At 42.4% G+C, this 18,044-nt stretch overlaps 1 protein-coding gene across 20 annotated transcripts in view; it reads left to right on the top strand.

Annotated features, from left to right (window-relative positions):
- Positions 1-18,044, top strand: part of LOC147007669 (uncharacterized) — a 39,889-nt gene that overhangs the window by 17,961 nt on the left and 3,884 nt on the right. For 13 of the 20 annotated variants that reach the window (XR_015054004.1, XR_015053994.1, XR_015053998.1 and 10 more), the window contains 3 exons: positions 11,319-11,473; positions 13,086-13,601; positions 17,143-17,809. Coding sequence is in view for 2 of the 20 variants with exons in the window: in XM_085866617.1 (XP_085722743.1) it covers positions 7,463-7,519; positions 11,319-11,473; positions 13,086-13,347 (474 nt within the window). In the remaining 18 variants the exon portion in view is untranslated. The other 7 variants (XR_015054000.1, XR_015053995.1, XM_085866617.1 and 4 more) reach the window with 7 other exon arrangements.

Genomic DNA, 18,044 nt, shown 5'->3' on the forward strand with positions numbered 1-18,044 from the left:
GAAACACCAACAGTGAAGTTGAAAGAAGATGGAGGGAGACTTGAACAAACAATGGGTGTGAGGAGGAATGGGGGGCAGGAAAGGACACACCGGATGAACATGATGGACACAGAAGGAAAAACTGGAAATTAGACCGCCGTCTGGTGGACGACACCTCAGCCCCACTCTGACACACTTTCGCACAATCTGACCCAGGAATGTTGCCCCGTGGTTTCCCTCCTCTCATCAAAGATTAGGGGTTCCGAAGGCTTCGCCCCAATCCCGTCATCTGGTGAGCTGCCCTGCGAAGGTAAGCTGCACAGGAGGTACTCCCACGGAGTGGGTTTTCAGATATTTTCATGCTTCTGGAATGTTTTGCAGAATAAAGGGTTTTACGGTGGTCGGAGTGCAAATCCTGCCACCAACCTCCCAATAAGAAGTAACCCAAATGCTGGAGGACATCCGCAGACACAGTCGGGCACATGATGGAACTATGATTCAGTGAGCATCCATGATGGAACTACTTTATTATATGTCGGGGCTACATGCACCTTGAGGTTTCCTTCCCTTTGGTGTACGTAAGTTGTTCGTCGTGCCGAACCAGCCTCTTGTCTAATTACTGCAATTCAAGGTTTGCACAATTCAAGGTTTGCACAATTCAAGGTTTGCACTTCACACATATGGGTGATTGTGTCGATTAGAAACCACTCAAATAACATAATATCACAGAATTATCTCATGCCTTGGATCTTTTTCAGTGACTGTCTGTGACTTCTGAGTGACGTTGCAGTGACCACATCAACAGTGTAACATTTTTGAAACTTGGACGCCAAATACACAGCACAATGTTAAATGAGGACGTTTTGTTTTTTTTGTTTTTTTTGTATACCTTGTCGAGGCTCGTATGAGAGCGAACACACATCGCACATCAAGGGGGCATGAGAAAAGAGGGGAGGGACTGGGAAGGACAAAACAGTGGGGAACAGAGAGATTAGGAGATCTGTGGAAGGGAGAGGGATGGGATGGGGAACATGGGGAATATAAGATGGACATGACAGGGACTTTCAGGAAGGAAAGCAGGGAATTTGAGGGAGGTGGGCTTGGGTGAATTATCGGGGGTAGAAAAGATCGTGGATTTGGATCGGGCATGATAAGAGGTGGTGGTGAACAGCTGTTTTGAAGGCCTGGAGGAAAGAATGGGATTGAATAAAGTGAGGGAGTTTATTCCAAAGGAGGGAAAAAAGATGAATAAAAGAGTGAAGGTGAGCAGTGATTCGTGATTTTGGTAGCTTTACCAGAACGGGGTTGTTGGCGGACCTTCAGCGCCCTGCGGAAATATGGTGGGGACAAATCGCAGAGAGAGCAGGGGGGCGAGGCTGGAGAGGAGACGGTAGAAGATAGAAAGACCACCGACCAGCCTGCAGTAATTGAGTGAGAGGCCCAAAGACTCAGCCTCATTGCCCGGAGATGCCAATGATCCGAAAAGCCTTGGTTTCCACAGCGTGAAGCCGAGAAAAGTGAGAGGCAGGAGCACCAGCCCAGAGAGGAGAGCAGTACTCCATCAGGCTGCGGACAAAAGCTTTGTCAGTGGTCAGGATCTCAGGTGGGCCGAGGAAGGACTTTGCATGACGGAGGATTCCCAGTCGGCGACTGGCTTTGGAGGCGAGGCTTGAAATGTGGCTTCCCCAGGAAAGGTCATAGCAGATAGTGAGATCGAGAAGCTTGAAAGAAAGGACTTCTTCCAGAGGATTGTTCAGAAAGTGGATGGGGAGGGGGGTTCTAAACGGTCCTTTTGGAGAGACATAGTGAGTTGAGTTGTTCTTTCACGTTCACCATTACATGCCATGTGCAACAACGATTCCCAAGTTGAGTTGTTCCAACCCAATGTCCCTGTTTTGCCGGCTCAACTCATGCATGTTCACTTCGTCCACCAGGGCTGTTGAATGAGTTAGACTTGTCGCGGTGTTCTCTCTCGCATGCTGGCCCGTCCAGAATGACTGAAGAGCTCAAAGGAATTCTTTCTTGATACACAATCTCAATGAGTTTTCATCAACCTGATTATAATTGGCTCCACGCCTTAACGACCGCTCTGGAAATTAACACCTCATTCACTCATCTTGTATATTATTTTCGAGTTTGTGGTTTCGTGTCGCGCTATCTACGACTTTGTTCTGCGCTGGAGTAACGTGATATTCGGCTTACATGATCTCAAAGACCATATGAGGTGCATGGTACAAAAAAGGTAAATAAAATGGTTCTGAAACAGTGAAATCGTATTCCACTTACTGCATTAAAGTAAAATTACTCCTCATACTCTGCATCAGTTCCTTTCTCAAACACACCCACCCCAACATGTCGCGCAGAGCGTGGGTTATGCTCGTCAGAGTTAAATCAAGCACGAGGACGATCAAAACACACGGCTCATCACATATCACCCGTGTCTCCACACCTCCCTCTCGCGGGTTTATATTGAATCACAGATTGATCTCATGCCTTCCAGCAACTGTGATTCTCGTCCATCCAGGAAGTTTTGTCTGAGAACATTCCAGAATCTTCACGAATCTCACCAGGCAGTTTACAAGAAAATACTGCCACCCACAGTCAAAATTAGCTCCTTACATCAAGCAGATTATATTACAATTTTCCGATGTGTGCGACAGCAAATTTATAACATGTAACTGTCAATTCTACTCGTTCATGTATCGGCATTTACCGATGCTTACTCACAAATACCACATCATCGAGCTTTGAACTGACAGGATACATATGTCAAACCAATTCATCGTCAGCCCTCATTAACATACAGTGTGTATGAGCTGTACTTCCACAACATCGTCCCCAACAAATCGACTGAAAGACTTCAAAAACCCACAACCTAATTCGTCACAAGCAGAACAATTCCTGGACAACATGTTGAATAAATGGCCATTTCTCAAGTATCCAACTGGAATCAAAATAAAGAACAATTACTGCACCGTCATCCCAGGAAGGAAGTCAGACATAACAACACACACACACACACACACACACACACACACACACACACACACACACACACACACACACACACACACACACACACACACACACACACACCGAAACAGAATCCAACTTAAAAGCAAAACTAAGTGACAATGTCAGGGTGGACTACCTGACGTTGGTATCTGATAGAAATGACGGCCATTATTCTGGCCCAGAGTCTCTTTCTTGCCTTAATTAAAGATCAATTCTTTCAACTGATTGACTTTTCTGCCAGAGTGAGTTTTATACTCGACAGACTTCTCAGAGCTTTTTGTTCCATTATCAATTGGATTTTCAATGACGGGCTCTCCAGGAACGTCTTCTGAATGCGGTAATGCATGAGGTGATGAAGGTACGGTCGTATCAGGTGTGAGGTGGCACCTGCTCCTTTTAAGAACTTTGTTACCAACGCTTATACCATACGAGTGAGGCGTTTTAGATGTAGGTGTAGAATAGATAGCACCCAACTGTTCCCAGATCGATTGATGACCAGTTCTGACGAACTTTGCTTCCGACCTGGAGTTCAGGGAGACGTTCAGGAGAATGTTTCTGATTGTATTTGTAAGCATCTTTTTCCTTGGCCTTGTCATCGTTGCTGTTCACGATATTAGGGTCGATTTTCTCTGCGTTTGTTCGAAGAATCTGTAACAAGGTTGGCATGATTGTGTTCCACCTTTGATCCAGCATCAACTGTGCAGGGCTGAAACCTGTCGGCTCAAAAGAAGTGTTACGCCAACACATCAGCCCGAGATACGGATCAGGTTGGATCAGGATCATTTTCGCAATGTGTTCCGTTTTCTTCGGCACATCAATTTGTCTGTGGATACTTTACGCTTGCAGTCACATGTTCAAAGCCATATTTTCCAGAAAACTCCATAAATTCCTTGGATGCGAATTGACTTCAGTTATCTGAGATAAGAATATTAGGAATGCCCCAACGAGCAAAGGTTGACTTTATTTTATGAATGAGCATTTCACTTGTGAGAGAGGGCAAGTGTTTGAGCTCGTTGAATCTCGAGTAATAATCGCCTATGACCAGATAATGTTTCTTGTCGAACTCGAGGATATCAGCTGCTATCCATTCCCACGGACGAGACGGAAGGGGAATCGGGATTAATGGCTTTCGCTTTTGAGCAGACCAGTACTTGATACAATGACCACATTTACTGACACAGTCCTCGATGTCCCCACTCATACCGGGCCACCAAATACAATCATTGGCTCAGCGTTGATGCTTCCTTCCTCCCTGATGTCCATCGTCATGAATGCTCTGAAAAATCTCCACCTTCATGTCAGTTGGTATGACGATTCTAGTGCCATACAATAACAGTCCTTCATTGACAGATAAATGCCTACGATTTCCCAGCACGGATTGAGTATATCCAGACAGTCATCCATGTACTGAGGAAAACCATGGATAGTGCAGTTAATAACACGTTTCAAAACAGGATCCAGCCTGGACGCATCTCTGATGACATCTAACTTTCTCTTGGACGCTGGAAAACCTGCCTCAACTCCATGAACGAATGCGTTCACCTCTTCTGACAACTCGCGATCCGAGGCATGTTCTGGGAGTGGACTGTGGGACAATGCATCGGCAACAACCATGGACTTGCCTGGCACGTGTTCTGCTGCCACATTAAACTGCATGAGATGCAATAGTACAGCGGATAAGCACAATAATTGTGCGTTTTATGAGAAAAGCATGAATTTTCTGACATAGTTAGTGAATACCACAAGGTTTATTTTCAGATGTGGAGGGAAGTCAGATTTGACCTCTGAGGACCATGAGAGGTCAAAATCCAAGATGGCCGCCAGTCCACTGGGTCTCATGTTCAAACGCGTTTAATTTTGGAACTAAACAGTGGAAAAAAACATTTAAGGTGTCATTTCCAACTACGTTTGGAATGGCCATTCGTTTCGTGATACTTTTGAGATTGCCAGAAGCCAAGGGAATGCATTTCAATCGAGGTCAAGGTCAAATTACGTTATATACTTTTGGACATTCTTTTGGTAAAGACAATGGATTGGACCAATGCAATATAGCGAAACTTTGCTTCCATTTTGACACGATAGGGATAATAATACAAAAAAAATTAACAGAATCGTCCCATGCTGTTCCTCCATTTCATACTTTATTTATTGCAATGATGATGATGGTAATGGCAGTGATCAAAATCTCACAGCCTCCAGAACAGAAGCACAGTGCAGTGCACTTGAGCGCAGCTTTGGCACACTGCATCATCCAGTGCATCCTTTCTCACAGCGACAGAGGATCAATTCATGGCACGATTTTGATGCTTCTGGGAGAATGGTCCAAAGCGGCTGCCACCGAGTTGTTTCCTTTGTCCAGCCCCAGTCAGATGGCTCTGACATCTCTGGTCCAGGACCAATGCCTGGTTCCAACAGTTGGCCTGGGAGCAAGTTCGCTTGATGTGCTGATTGAGTGCTGCCTGGGTTGGACGAATGTTCTCTAGAGTTCTAGACTTCTGTGTGAAGAGCTGTTTCCTGGCATGATTCACTTCTGTGCTCTCACTGGTTCGGTCATACATTAGCACTACAAATCGCTCCAGCAGTAACAATGATCCTTCACTGACCTCACTTGGCATGCATAGGAGTTCATTGAAAGCATCATTTACCTCTGGGAAAGACTTCCAAGTTTCCCAGGCAGACTTCTTTCCTCTGCCAGCGAATGCAGATACAGTTTCACACCCGGTGAAAGCGTGAAGGACTGGGAGAGTCAGACACTGTGTTGGATTCATTGTGGTAACCATTTCGTGAACAGCTATGTAATTAAAGCTTGACCTGACACCAAAGGTAACCCACAGCTCATTAGGAGCTGTCTTGCTGAATGAAGCTACAGCCAGTACTACCACATCAGTATTAACGGTACATATGGTCACCTTCTTACACCCCTTTTGCACAGCATCTGCCACATGCAGAAGTCGACGAGTGTCGGCCTCCTCCTGCGAACATGGGGCAAGGCAGGCCAAGTATGACTCAGCCGGAGAGCAAAGGACTCCACTTCCATCTGTTGCATACAGTTCCTTGTCCTCTGCTAGAGGAAGATGAACAACTACGCGTGACAGGAAAGCAAACAATTCGGTTTTGTTATCATCGCATCGAAGGAAGTCCTTCCAGTTCTTTGGCATCACAGTAGGAGCCACAACCTTCATCACCCGTGATGGACCAAAGTTTGCTTCTGCCATTAAAATAATTAAAAAAAATCTCCAAAGGTATTTCCTTTCTTCTCCATTACATATTTTGTGGGTCATCCATGTTTTTTCTGCACAGTCTGGTTCCAAAATTAAGGGTGTTTGAACATTAGGCCCGGTGACTTGCGGCTATCTTGGATTTGACCTCTCACTGTCCCCTCAGAGGTGAAATCTGACTTCCCTCCACATCCGAAAATAAACATGATGGTATGCTCTAACTACGCGAGAAATTTCATGCTTTTCTCATAAAATGCACAATTTGTTAAAATATGAGAGCTCATCCACTGTACGATATTAGAACACATGATATAATGAACGACGCAGTGAGCTTCATACTTCACACGTGTACGTGACAGAATAGGAAACAACAACAACAACAACAACAACAACAACACAATTCCCCTGGCTATTTGGAATCCGTGTCGTTGGATATGACCCTTTTGCTTCCGTTTTTTTTTCCTTCTGGTTGTTTTTGTTTCTGGTTTTTGTCATGGGGAATGATGCATGCCGGGAGTTCATGACCGGAAGTGTTTATTTCTTTATTCAATTATTTTTTTTACCCCAAGTTAATTTTATACTTCCGAAAGTGATTTTTTTCATGACAGGAAGTGTTTATTTCGTATTTAACATAATATTTAACATTACCGGGAGTGATTTTGAAACTCTTTCCGGAACTTATATTTTCTTTTATTCTTGACCAGAAGTGATTGTTTATTTATTTATTTATGCAATCATTTTTTTCCCAAAGTTAATTTTAATAAAGATATCTCCCACATCATCAAAAAATAATTTTTAATCGTGATTTACATTATTTGATCGCTGATCCCGAATCCAGGCCGAAGTAACCGGAAATTGCGTCAAAATCATTCGCTGTGTGGCGCTGACACGTACCACGGTAAAGTTGGCAAGTATACAGTTGTGAACACGTTATAAGTAAAGTCAGAAGTGAATGTAAGAAGAATTCTACGTTCGCTTTTTGGCTTTGCCTATTCCATATTACTCCATAAGATAATGACGGAACAATGCAAACGACAACGCAATCAGTTTGTTTTGAAATCAGTTCAGTTCCCATGACAACAATGACTACAGCGTCACAAAGCCCATCGGCGGAATGCATTGTTCCGTTTGTTTTGTGAGAACATTCAGTTCATTCCGGCACTTTTGTTGCAGCGAAGTGCTGGGTTTTCGTTGTGTTCCTGAGTTATTTTAAAGGAAACTCGTGGAACACTTGCATTGAGTTTCAAAACATGTTTCCGGTGCACCAGGTGCGTCGCGGAGTCTGGGCCGTGAACAGATCTTACCAGGTGAGTGGGAAACGAAGAGAAAGAGGGTCGATGATGGACGGAGGGTAAAGGGTTAAAGATCCGATTGATGAGTTCAGAGAGGAAGTTACAGGAAAGGAAACAGATTGTGATATGAAATAAACAATTACAGTTTAATGACGGTTAAGTAAACAAATGTCCTCTTATTTGTTGCTCCAAACAAACCAAACTTGGTGTGAAAGGTTCGATCCGTTTGTTGGGCCTGTGATCACAACGTCAGGTTTAAACTTCAGTTCCCAAGGATCGAATTCACGAATAATTGTGAAGGAAATCGATTCCTCGGGTGTGTTCCGTTAGCAAGCAGCTTGATAACCGCTTACGGGGCGGCTTGCTTCGTTTGAGAGTCGGCTTTTTGAGAGGACGAGTTGTGTTCGAAAAGTGAAAGAAAGATAAATTAATGGGCGGTCAGAAGGAGGAACGACGGCCAAGCTAACATATGGACCTTCCACAATGTATTTTTGGGAAGGAGTTTTGCATGTTTGTAGATTGTGAAGAATTCGGACGAAAAGTGGAAATAACAATGAACTGGGCGCTTCAACATCGCCATGTGTGATCGTATAATCGTAGGAATTGTCACAACCACTGATCTAAATCAAACTGGATCACTGATTTTCTGAAGTAAAAGAAACACTGCTCACCGGCCGCCATCTTGGTACTCCCCACCACACACACAAGGAGGGACACGTGATGCCGACGTGCACACCGGCCGCCATCTTGGTACTCCCCACCACACCCACAAGGAGGGTCACGTGATACCGACGTGCTTTGCAATTGGAATTAATAACAAACAATTTTTGTGTGTGGGAAGTGAAATTTCACAGGTAATCGGATGTCCAACTCCTATCTTAATTGGAACCACAGGTGAGGTGTCGGCCGTGTTGTTTTACTTTGATGGATCACTGGAGCTGAATTTGAGTTCTCATATCTGAAGTTAATCTTTCTGTCGTTCATTCGTTCATTGGGTATTTCGTTAGTAAACGGCAATTGTGATGTAAAGGGAGAATGGAAATTTATTTTGATAATAAAACAGTTTTTACATCAAGTCAGGGGCTTAATTATTTAATTACATGCTTCAAAATTCACATGGACAATATTAAATAAGGTGTGTGTACATGTATGTGTGTACGTGTGTACATGTATGTGTGTACGTGTGTACATGTGTGCATGTGTGTATGTGTGTTTGTACGTATGTATGTGTGTACGTGTGTTTGTATGTGTGTACATGTGTACGTGTGTTTGTATGTGTGTACATGTTTGTACGTGTGTATGTGTGTACATGTGTACGTGTGTTTGTACATGTATGTGTGTATGTGTGTACATGTACATGTGTATGTGTGTATGTGTGTACATGTACATGTGTACGTGTGTATGTATGTTTGTACATGTGTACGTATTTTGTATGTGTGTACATGTACGTGTATATGTACATGTGTACTTGTATGTGTGTATATGTATGTCTGTACATGTGTACATGTATGTGTGTACATGTATGTATGTGTGTACATGTGTATGTGTGTTTGTATGTGTGTACATGTATGTATGTATGTGTACATGTATATCTGTACATGTGTACATGTATGTGTGTACATGTGTACGTGTGTTTGTATGTGTGTACATGTATGTATGTCTGTACATGTGTAAATGTATGTGTGTACATGTATGTGTGTACATGTGTACGTGTGTTTGTATGTGTGTACATGTATGTATGTATGTGTGTACATGTATATCTGCACATGTGTACATGTATGTGTGTACATGTGTACGTGTGTTTGTATGTGTGTACATGTATGTATGTGTTGAACACACAAACAGTGTTTTGATTGATCTGAACCGATCATGACCTCGGACCATTTGGAGGTAACATCTGAGCATGAAGGGAACACCTGGAGGGGAATGTCCGGCCTGTTTCAGCTCTTTTCAGTTCAAGCTTCATTTTCAGTTCGTTTATGACCATCAGAAGAATACAAACACAAGTGGTAGTGCAGCATTGGACGTGTTTGTGGTTCCACAACAAACCGAAAAATTTAATAAAGGACCATCGACTTACTATGTATGCAAATATGAAGGAAACATTTACGCCCCGCCCACACTTTTGTGACGCTCTCACTTACATCTCTCATCCGAACTTCGTTTCCCTTTTCTGGCAACTTCAACAAAATTCAACAAATAGCGTAATACTTGTACATGGACATTACAACACGTGATATAATACTACATCAGATAATGACGGAACGATGCAAACGACAATGCAATCAGTTTGTTTTGAAATCAGTTCAGTTCCCATGACAACAATGACTGCAGCGTCACAAAGCCCATCGGCGGGATGCGTTGTTCCGTTTGTTTTGTGAGAACATTCAGTTCATTCCGTCACTTTTGTTGCAGCGAAGTGCTGGATTTTCGTTGTGCTCCTGAGTTATTTTAAAGGAAACTCGTGGAATACTTGTGTTGTTTCAAAACATGTTTCCGGTGCACCAGGTGCGTCACGGAGTGTGGGCCGTGAACGGATCTTACCAGGTGAGTGGGAAACGTAGAGAAAGAGCGTCGATGATGGACGGAGGGTAAAGGGTTAAAAATCTGATTGATGAGTTCAGAGAGGAAGTTACAGGAAAGGAAAGGACGGCGTTCAGAGAGGACGGCGCCCAGGTTCTTTCTGACGACGGTGACCTGGTTCTTTCTGACTACGGCGCCCAGGTTCTTTCTGTCTCAGGTGACCAGGTTCTTTCTGACTACATCGCCCAGGTTCTTTCTGACTACGCCGCCAGAATTTTTCCTCTTCCAGCGGCCAGGTCTTTCCTACTACGGCGGCCAGATTCTTTCCGACTATGTCGGCCAACTTCTTTCAGACCACGGCGGACACACTTCCATCACAACCACTTTGTAAGATGCTTAGCAAATGGAGAAAAGCAATCAAAGGAGGTGTGTGGTGAGCAGAAAGAAAGCTGCTTGTTGATGGAACATGCCCACTTGTGTTCGCAATATGGCCACCATGGTCAGATTTGAAACGATTCCTGGTTATTTCTTCAATTGTGCTTTCAGAGAGGACAATATTGAAACATGCAGTTCAGACTTTTATTGTGACTTCCACTTTTCAACCTAATTCTTTAAAATCTACAAACATCCAAATTCGATCTCCACCACCTCCCTCTCCAAAATGCACAGTGGAAGGTCCACAGATAATCTTGGTGGTCGAGCTCCCCCTTCTGACTCCCCATTTATTGATCTTTCTTTCCCGATTCAAGATGCTCTATAACTGTTGCTAACACAATCAATTTGTTTGGGGAAGTTGTCACAAGAAGATCGAGTAAAACTGAAAATGACGGCCAGGCCAGCATCTGCTCGAGTTCCACGATCGTAATGTTTCCTTGGAGACCGCCGTGTTGTTCAGCCCAGCACTCCCTTCCATTGGAGTGTTTCCTTGAGCACTGTGAAACGACCAAGTCACTTACCAACGGGACACACCCATGGTGTCATCCTACTATTAATTTGCAATAAGTCACTGACTTTGACACCAATACAAATTATTATAAGGGAACCGAGCTATCAAGTAGCTTCATATATTGAAGAAACATTTTAAAACGGAGCAAATTGGAGCATTTAAATTGATTCATTTGTGGCAATTAATGCGAATTGATGTTCCCAGGTTGTGTGCTCAATGACAGAAGATTCCATTTGCATTTTTTCCGACTTCATCACGACCCCGTTTTGAATCCCGTCGGAGCATGGGAAACTTGCTCGTTCAAATAACATGATTTCATTAAACTTGTCAATTCCTTGTCCACAGATCTTTGGTGAACGTTCCTTTCTTGGGACGTTGGACATGGGACAACTGATGTCGCTCTGGGGACGCTTTGAGCACGCAATCGGAGTGATCTCTCTTTTCGTCCTTCTCGTGGACTTGGTGATCAACATCTATCCGTGGGTCCACAAACACTTCGGGTAAACAACACATTCTGATATTTTTCTTCTTTGGTGACCTTCATTTACTTCTTGCTGTTCCTCTTCGCAAGGATTCATTTTTATTCTGGAACTTAATTCAGAACAGCAACCGATGATCCCAATGAACCTCTTTTCTGCTGCATATATGTTATTATTTGAGATATATATATATATATATATATATATATATATATATATATATATATATATATATATATATATATACATACCTATATATGTGTGTGTGTGTGTGTATGTTGAGGGTTTGCAAATGTGGGAAGGGTTTGAAACAGTGTCGCACTTACTTTAAGTAAGTCTTCTTGGGTTGCTTTACACAGCTTATTCAGTTGGAGGAGTGTGGGAGGGATCAATCATTTACACAATCCGAGCCACCTGGGTTTAATCGATGAGATGAGAGCTGATTGGCTATTCCCTCCATTCACAGAAGAGATTTGGGCGGGTCTTTATGTCCATATGTTTATATATATATATATATATATATATATATATATATATATATATATATATATATATATATATATATATATATATATATATATATATATATACACAACCATGCTTTGTGCAGAGCGTTGGTGCTGCCTTTGCAGTCTCCTTGGCTATTGGGCACAATCCTGGACGGGTTGACACTCCGACACAGGATACCAATAAGCTGGAATTTATTTTGCCAACCTCGGAAGAATAACAGGCAGTCAACCCCACCTGGTATTTATTCAACAGCTGAGGTGGATTTGAACTTAGGACCCTCAGATCCCAAGCCAACCACCGAAACCATGAAGCCAACACCAGGCTTTTATTTCTGCATGTATGTATACATATATATATATATATATATATATATATATATATATATATATATATATATATATATATATATATATATATATATATATATATATACAAATCATATCATATCATTCGTAATTTTTTTCTCCAATGCCTTTAGAAAGTGCACACCGCCTTTCAAATTTTTCATCTTTTCTTGCTTTATAGCCTGGAATTAAATTACATTAAATCAGAAATTTTGTTTTTGATTTTCACTTGGAAGTTGTTGGTTACGGTGTGTCAATAAAGGAAGAAAAAGTCTGGTTTAATGCAATTCAATTCCAGGCGATAAGGCAAGAAAAAGTGAAAAAATTGAAATCGGGTGAAGACTTTCGATAGGCACTGTAAAAAAAAAAAAAAAAAGTATATATATACATATATATATATATATATATATATATATATATATATATATATATATATATACATACACACGTATATGCGTGCGCGTGCAGAGACACACACACACACACACACATACACACACACACACACACACACACACACACACACACACACACACACACACACACACACACACACACACACACACACACACACACACACACACACACACACACACACACACACACACACACACAAACACACACACACACACACACACTGTGCAAAAGTCATTTACACAGTCGTGTATATATTTATATTTATAATTACGGCTGCCCATGCTATTCTTGCTTCATTTTACCAACACAGTGAAATGTTCTCTAAAACGAAGTTTTGCTCATTATTGTGTGTGTGTTGCTAGAAAAGACAACAAAGATGATGAAGATGAAGGCATTTGCGAAGATCATGACGATGATTGTGATTGTGCAGATGACGAAGATGATTGTGATTGTGAAGATCATGATTGTGATTGTTATTGTGAAGATGATGACAATGATTGTGAATGTGAAGATGATGACAATGAGTGTGAATGTGAGGATGATGACAATTCAGAATGTGAAGATGGTTCCTGGACGGAAACATTGAGTGTTTCGTCTTGGTGGCCGTGGTGTCCTGCTTTTTGAATCATTATTTTTTTTTATTTCCCAATTTTCAGTTATTTATTTTTTCCCAATATTTTTCTATTACAATCATTTGTTTTAATTATTTAATTTCCCTTTTTTTATGGTTCCCAGAGGAAGCATGAAGTGTTTTTGTCCTGTGATTGTGAGGATGTTGAATGTGACTGTGACTTTTGACAATGACAATGTCGAGGCTGGAAACATCGGGAATGAGCTGAGAGTTGATCTCCACAATAAGGTGCAAGTTGTCCCTGCAGGTGAGCTTTCAAGTTAGTTTGTGCATTGATTGATGTTTTCATTTTGCCAAGTTTCCTCTTTATTTTCCTCTTCCCATTTAACATAATTATGATTAATTTTTGAATAACTTTGTTTTACGTTCAGAGAATAATCATATCATGGTTGGAGTTGCTGTGTTGGCAATGCCGGTGTCACCGCATTACCAAATTCTCCAATTTTTTCAGAAAATTCTGCTTCATTTCAGTGTTTTGTTTCTGTGTCGTGATTGTGTTATTTATTTGCTTTTCGACTTTTGTTGAATCCTCGATGATTCCTGAAAGTATTTTTCAATTCCAATACCCCTGTTTCTGCAAATTTTGCACAAAATTTGAGCAGGAAGAGAATCACAGTGTAATTTGGGGAAAGTCACCTATCTCTGGTGAGCGGTTATAGGAGGAGTGCTCAAACTACATTTTAAATGAACATGAATAGCATGAATTGTGGAATCGACGCTCTTCTCCTGATGAAGGGCGGTCGTAGTGAGGCTGTATTTCGTGATATAGAGGAGCTGAAGAGTCTTTGAGGTTTGAGGGATCTTAAAGTGTCTTCGCTGTCTGAAGGGTCTTTTTTGTACACATAGTCGAGGCTCGTGGAAGAGCTGCCACACTGCTCTTCACAGACTAACAGCTGCATTAGGATATAACAGACTAAAACAGGAAGCAAAACATGCATGGCATGGACAAGATGGACACAAGGAAACTCCCAGGAGGGAAGACTGAAAAATTTAACAGAGGAGGGATTTGGGCGGGGTTAACAAGGGCAGAAAAGATCATGTTGTTCAAATGGTGACGATCTGAGATGGTGGCGAACAGTTGTCTTGAAAACCTGGAAGGAAGAATGCGATTGAACAGGAGATAGAAGTTGATTCTTTTGGCAAGAAAAAAGAGGAACTAATGATTGGAGGTGTGCAGTGACCTGGATTTTGGTAGTTTCACAAGAAGGGGGTTGATGGTGGACCCTGTGAGCCCTGCAGAAACCTGGGGGTGACAAAGCACAGAAAGATCAGAACGTGCAATCCTGGAAATGAGGTGGTCAAAGACAGAGAAACCATTGACCTGTCTGCGGCAGTGAAGTGACAGCCATAGGTTCGTCCTCGACTCAGATTCAGTGAGGGAAATTCCAATGATCTTGAAGGCCTTGGTTTGTACAGCATCAAGCAGGGAGAGATGTGAGACGGGAACCAGCCCAGAGGATAGAGAAAAGTCCTCCACCAAGCTGCTCATGAAGCCCTTGGAGGTGGATTTGAGTTCAGGTGTGCCAAGGAAGGACTTTGTGTGACGGAGTGTGGTCATTCGGAGAATGGCTTCGGAGGCCAACTTTGAAATGTGGTTTGCCCTAAAAATATCATTGCTGATAATGAAGCCCAGGAGCTTGATTGAATGAACTTCCTGAAGAGGATTGGTAAGAAAGTAGATTTGCGGGAGGAGTTGGGACAAGAGGTGTGGTTTGTCAGACTATAATTTAGGAGAGAAATGAAATAAGAGCGTGAGATTTGTCAGATTGAAAGACATTCCAAGTCTTTGGCCAGCTTGTGATTTTTTTCCAAGGCCTGAAGAGAGGGCAGATGCTGCAGCCTGCCTTCCTGAAGGATAATTGATGTCACGGCAGAGGGTGGAGTCATCAGCAAATAGATAAAGAGGATTTTCCAGAGTCAGCGAGATCATTGTTGAAGATCAGGAATAGAACTCTGCCCACTGCTTGGGCATTCCAGTCTTGACAGGGTGATGAGATGAAAAGATTCCATTGAATGCCACACAAAGGTTACGAGAGAGGAGGAAGTCATTGAATCATGTATGGAGTTGGCCTACACAGGCAGAGAGTTTGGAGAGGAAGGCAGAATGTCAGACTGCATCAAAAGCGTGAGATATGTCCAGAGTGACGGCCCTGATCTCATGTCTGATTATCAGGGCCTCCATTCATTGTTTGGTGACTCAAAGCAGAATGTCCGATGTGGAGTCCAACCCGACAACATTTTTTCCCCATTACGGATGACCTTGTATGTTTTTTATTATCATTGAGTGAACTTATGAGGGAATCTTGAGAAATTACGAATTAAACATTGTCCCATCGATATTTACTTTTATCGTTTTTCTTAACGAACGGGAATGAGCACCTTGTTAAAAATGGGAAGAACGGGGGAGGGGAGGACAGATATTTAGGGTGGGGGGGCAGAAAGGGGACAGAGAATTGGAAGACGAGTGAGGGGTGGTTGAGGACTTGTCGTTGGTGGGGTGGGGTGGAGGTGCTTTTTAGTATTTGTGGTTGGGGGAACTTTGAGAACTTTGGGGGCGGTGTGGTTGATGACTTGATGGTGGTTGAGGACTTGTGGTTGGGAGGGAATGAACTCGACTGCAGCTTGAGTCTAGTATTTGGAGCCAGTATGGCTGCAGGAGGTCAGCTCAATGACTTTTAACGGGGTGTAAATATTGGTGGGGATTGGCAGTCGCTTCAGTGGCAAAGGCTGGGGAAATTGCGAACATGTCACAAGGAAATGTTTCAAAAGTTATGTCAGTCTGGGACAAAGGAAATACATCATCATCAAAGGGCAACAGTGGATGTAAGTACACGTACACTCGACGAGCATGATGCACGGGCATAATTCTGGACTGCGATGTGAAACGGGAGCAATGATGGACAATGTAAAAAGTTCAATGTCGCTTGTGAGAATCCTGTATCATCGAAAACAGTTTGAAGGAAACTTCGCAGGATTAACACTCAAAGCCAGGTCGCTCTGCACAAACTGCTTATAAGACCTGGCAATGCCCGTTTGTGGGGCCAGTGATCCAAGGAGTTCCACAGGCAATGGGCTGCAGAGTCGTGGAGGAACGTGATATGATCTGATGAGTCATCCTTCACCTTATTCTGGACGATTGGACGTGTGCGCATGTGGCGACAACCCAGGGATTTATACAGCTCTGAGTGCCTATTTCAAAACTCAAAGCTTATGGCGGTTTCATCAAGGTGTGGGGTATGCTTTTCTGGCATCAGTTGGGTCCACTCATTCCATCACAAGGCAGGGTTGATGCAGCATGCTGCATTACCATCTTTAATGATCATCTGCATCCCATGATGCAGAATTTCTTCCCTGCTGGGAGGGGTTTCTTGTTGGCCCCTGATGAAGCGGTTTCTGCCTTCATCAAACCGACGTGAATTGGAGGACTTCCTTGTGGAAGAATAGTGCTACATTCCAGTTCTGCAATTCAAGATCCTTTTTGACTCCACACCATGTCCTATCCATGCCTTCCTGGATGCAAGTGGTGGCTCAACAACCGAAAAAGTAACATTCTTTTGATGTTTCCAATTTTTTGTTCATTCTCTGCACATCGAATGAGAAATTGCTTCATAAAACTCAAATACATTTGTCAAGCATCACCTTCCTTTCTTCCATCGGTGTATCTTCCCTTAATGCAACTGGGATTTAGACAGCTATTTATCCTTTCTGCCCCAAGAAGACTTTCCCGATTTCTAATCCCGTGAGACATCGTTGAGTTTGTATTGAAACATTCTTTGTTTCTTCCTCAGCCTTTGTTGAGACTCCTTCATCACACATTCAAGATGAGGTGGAGTTTGAGTGAGGAACACACACACACACACAGTGTGAATTTGATGTTACATTTGAGGAGCAAGAATTCATGACAGGTGACCAATTGAGTGAGTTAGAAAATCTTCAGAGGTTTTCATATTGTTAAGATTCCTGATTATTTTGTCTTTTTATTGAAAGTTGTGATTTTTCGTTCACCTTTTTGATGGGAAGATAATCTTATCGAAGGGTCACGGCAAAGCCGAACATCATCTCACAGCATTGCTAAATTCAACATAATTTTACTTCCACTTTCTTTTACATCCACACTCCAATTGAATTACGTATTTTCTATGTTATTATTGAATCCTCACTGCAATTTCTGAAGGTAATTTTCAGTTTTCATATTCTTGATTCTGTTGAGTTCGTACACGTGCTGATCAAACAGCCAATCACAGCATAATTTGAATATAAACACCAATCACTCAGCAGGTTATCAGACAGCTGCTCTCTCAATGACATCTTTAAACTTCTTCTTCCTTCCTTTCATCAAACTGTAATGCCAGGAAAAAATATTTTGCTGACTGGAGATGAAGCACCTTCTCTCCCACCTTGCCACCCTGAAACCGCAATGTCCAATCAGCAGAAAACAATCTGCCCACAGAGCAGGTAAGCGAGTTTTTGAGGATTTTATATTTACCTGTTTGCAACAAGGGAGAGAGAGTGGCGATGAATACATTTTGTTGATTTCTCCTCCACCATAAAAACAACACACACACACATGTCGAAATGACAACGTCATTGTTGAACCACTGTTTCAGCTTTCATTCCAAGGGCTTTTTTGGCACGAGGGATGTGCAGAACACCTAATTGCAAGTTTCCACGTGACGTAATTGTATCATGC

Source organism: Eptatretus burgeri, unplaced genomic scaffold (genome assembly GCF_056783735.1).
Source record: "Eptatretus burgeri isolate ZD-2024b unplaced genomic scaffold, Ebu_testis_v1 Ebu_testis_scaffold_53, whole genome shotgun sequence".
Classification (NCBI taxonomy): Eukaryota; Metazoa; Chordata; class Myxini; order Myxiniformes; family Myxinidae; genus Eptatretus; species Eptatretus burgeri.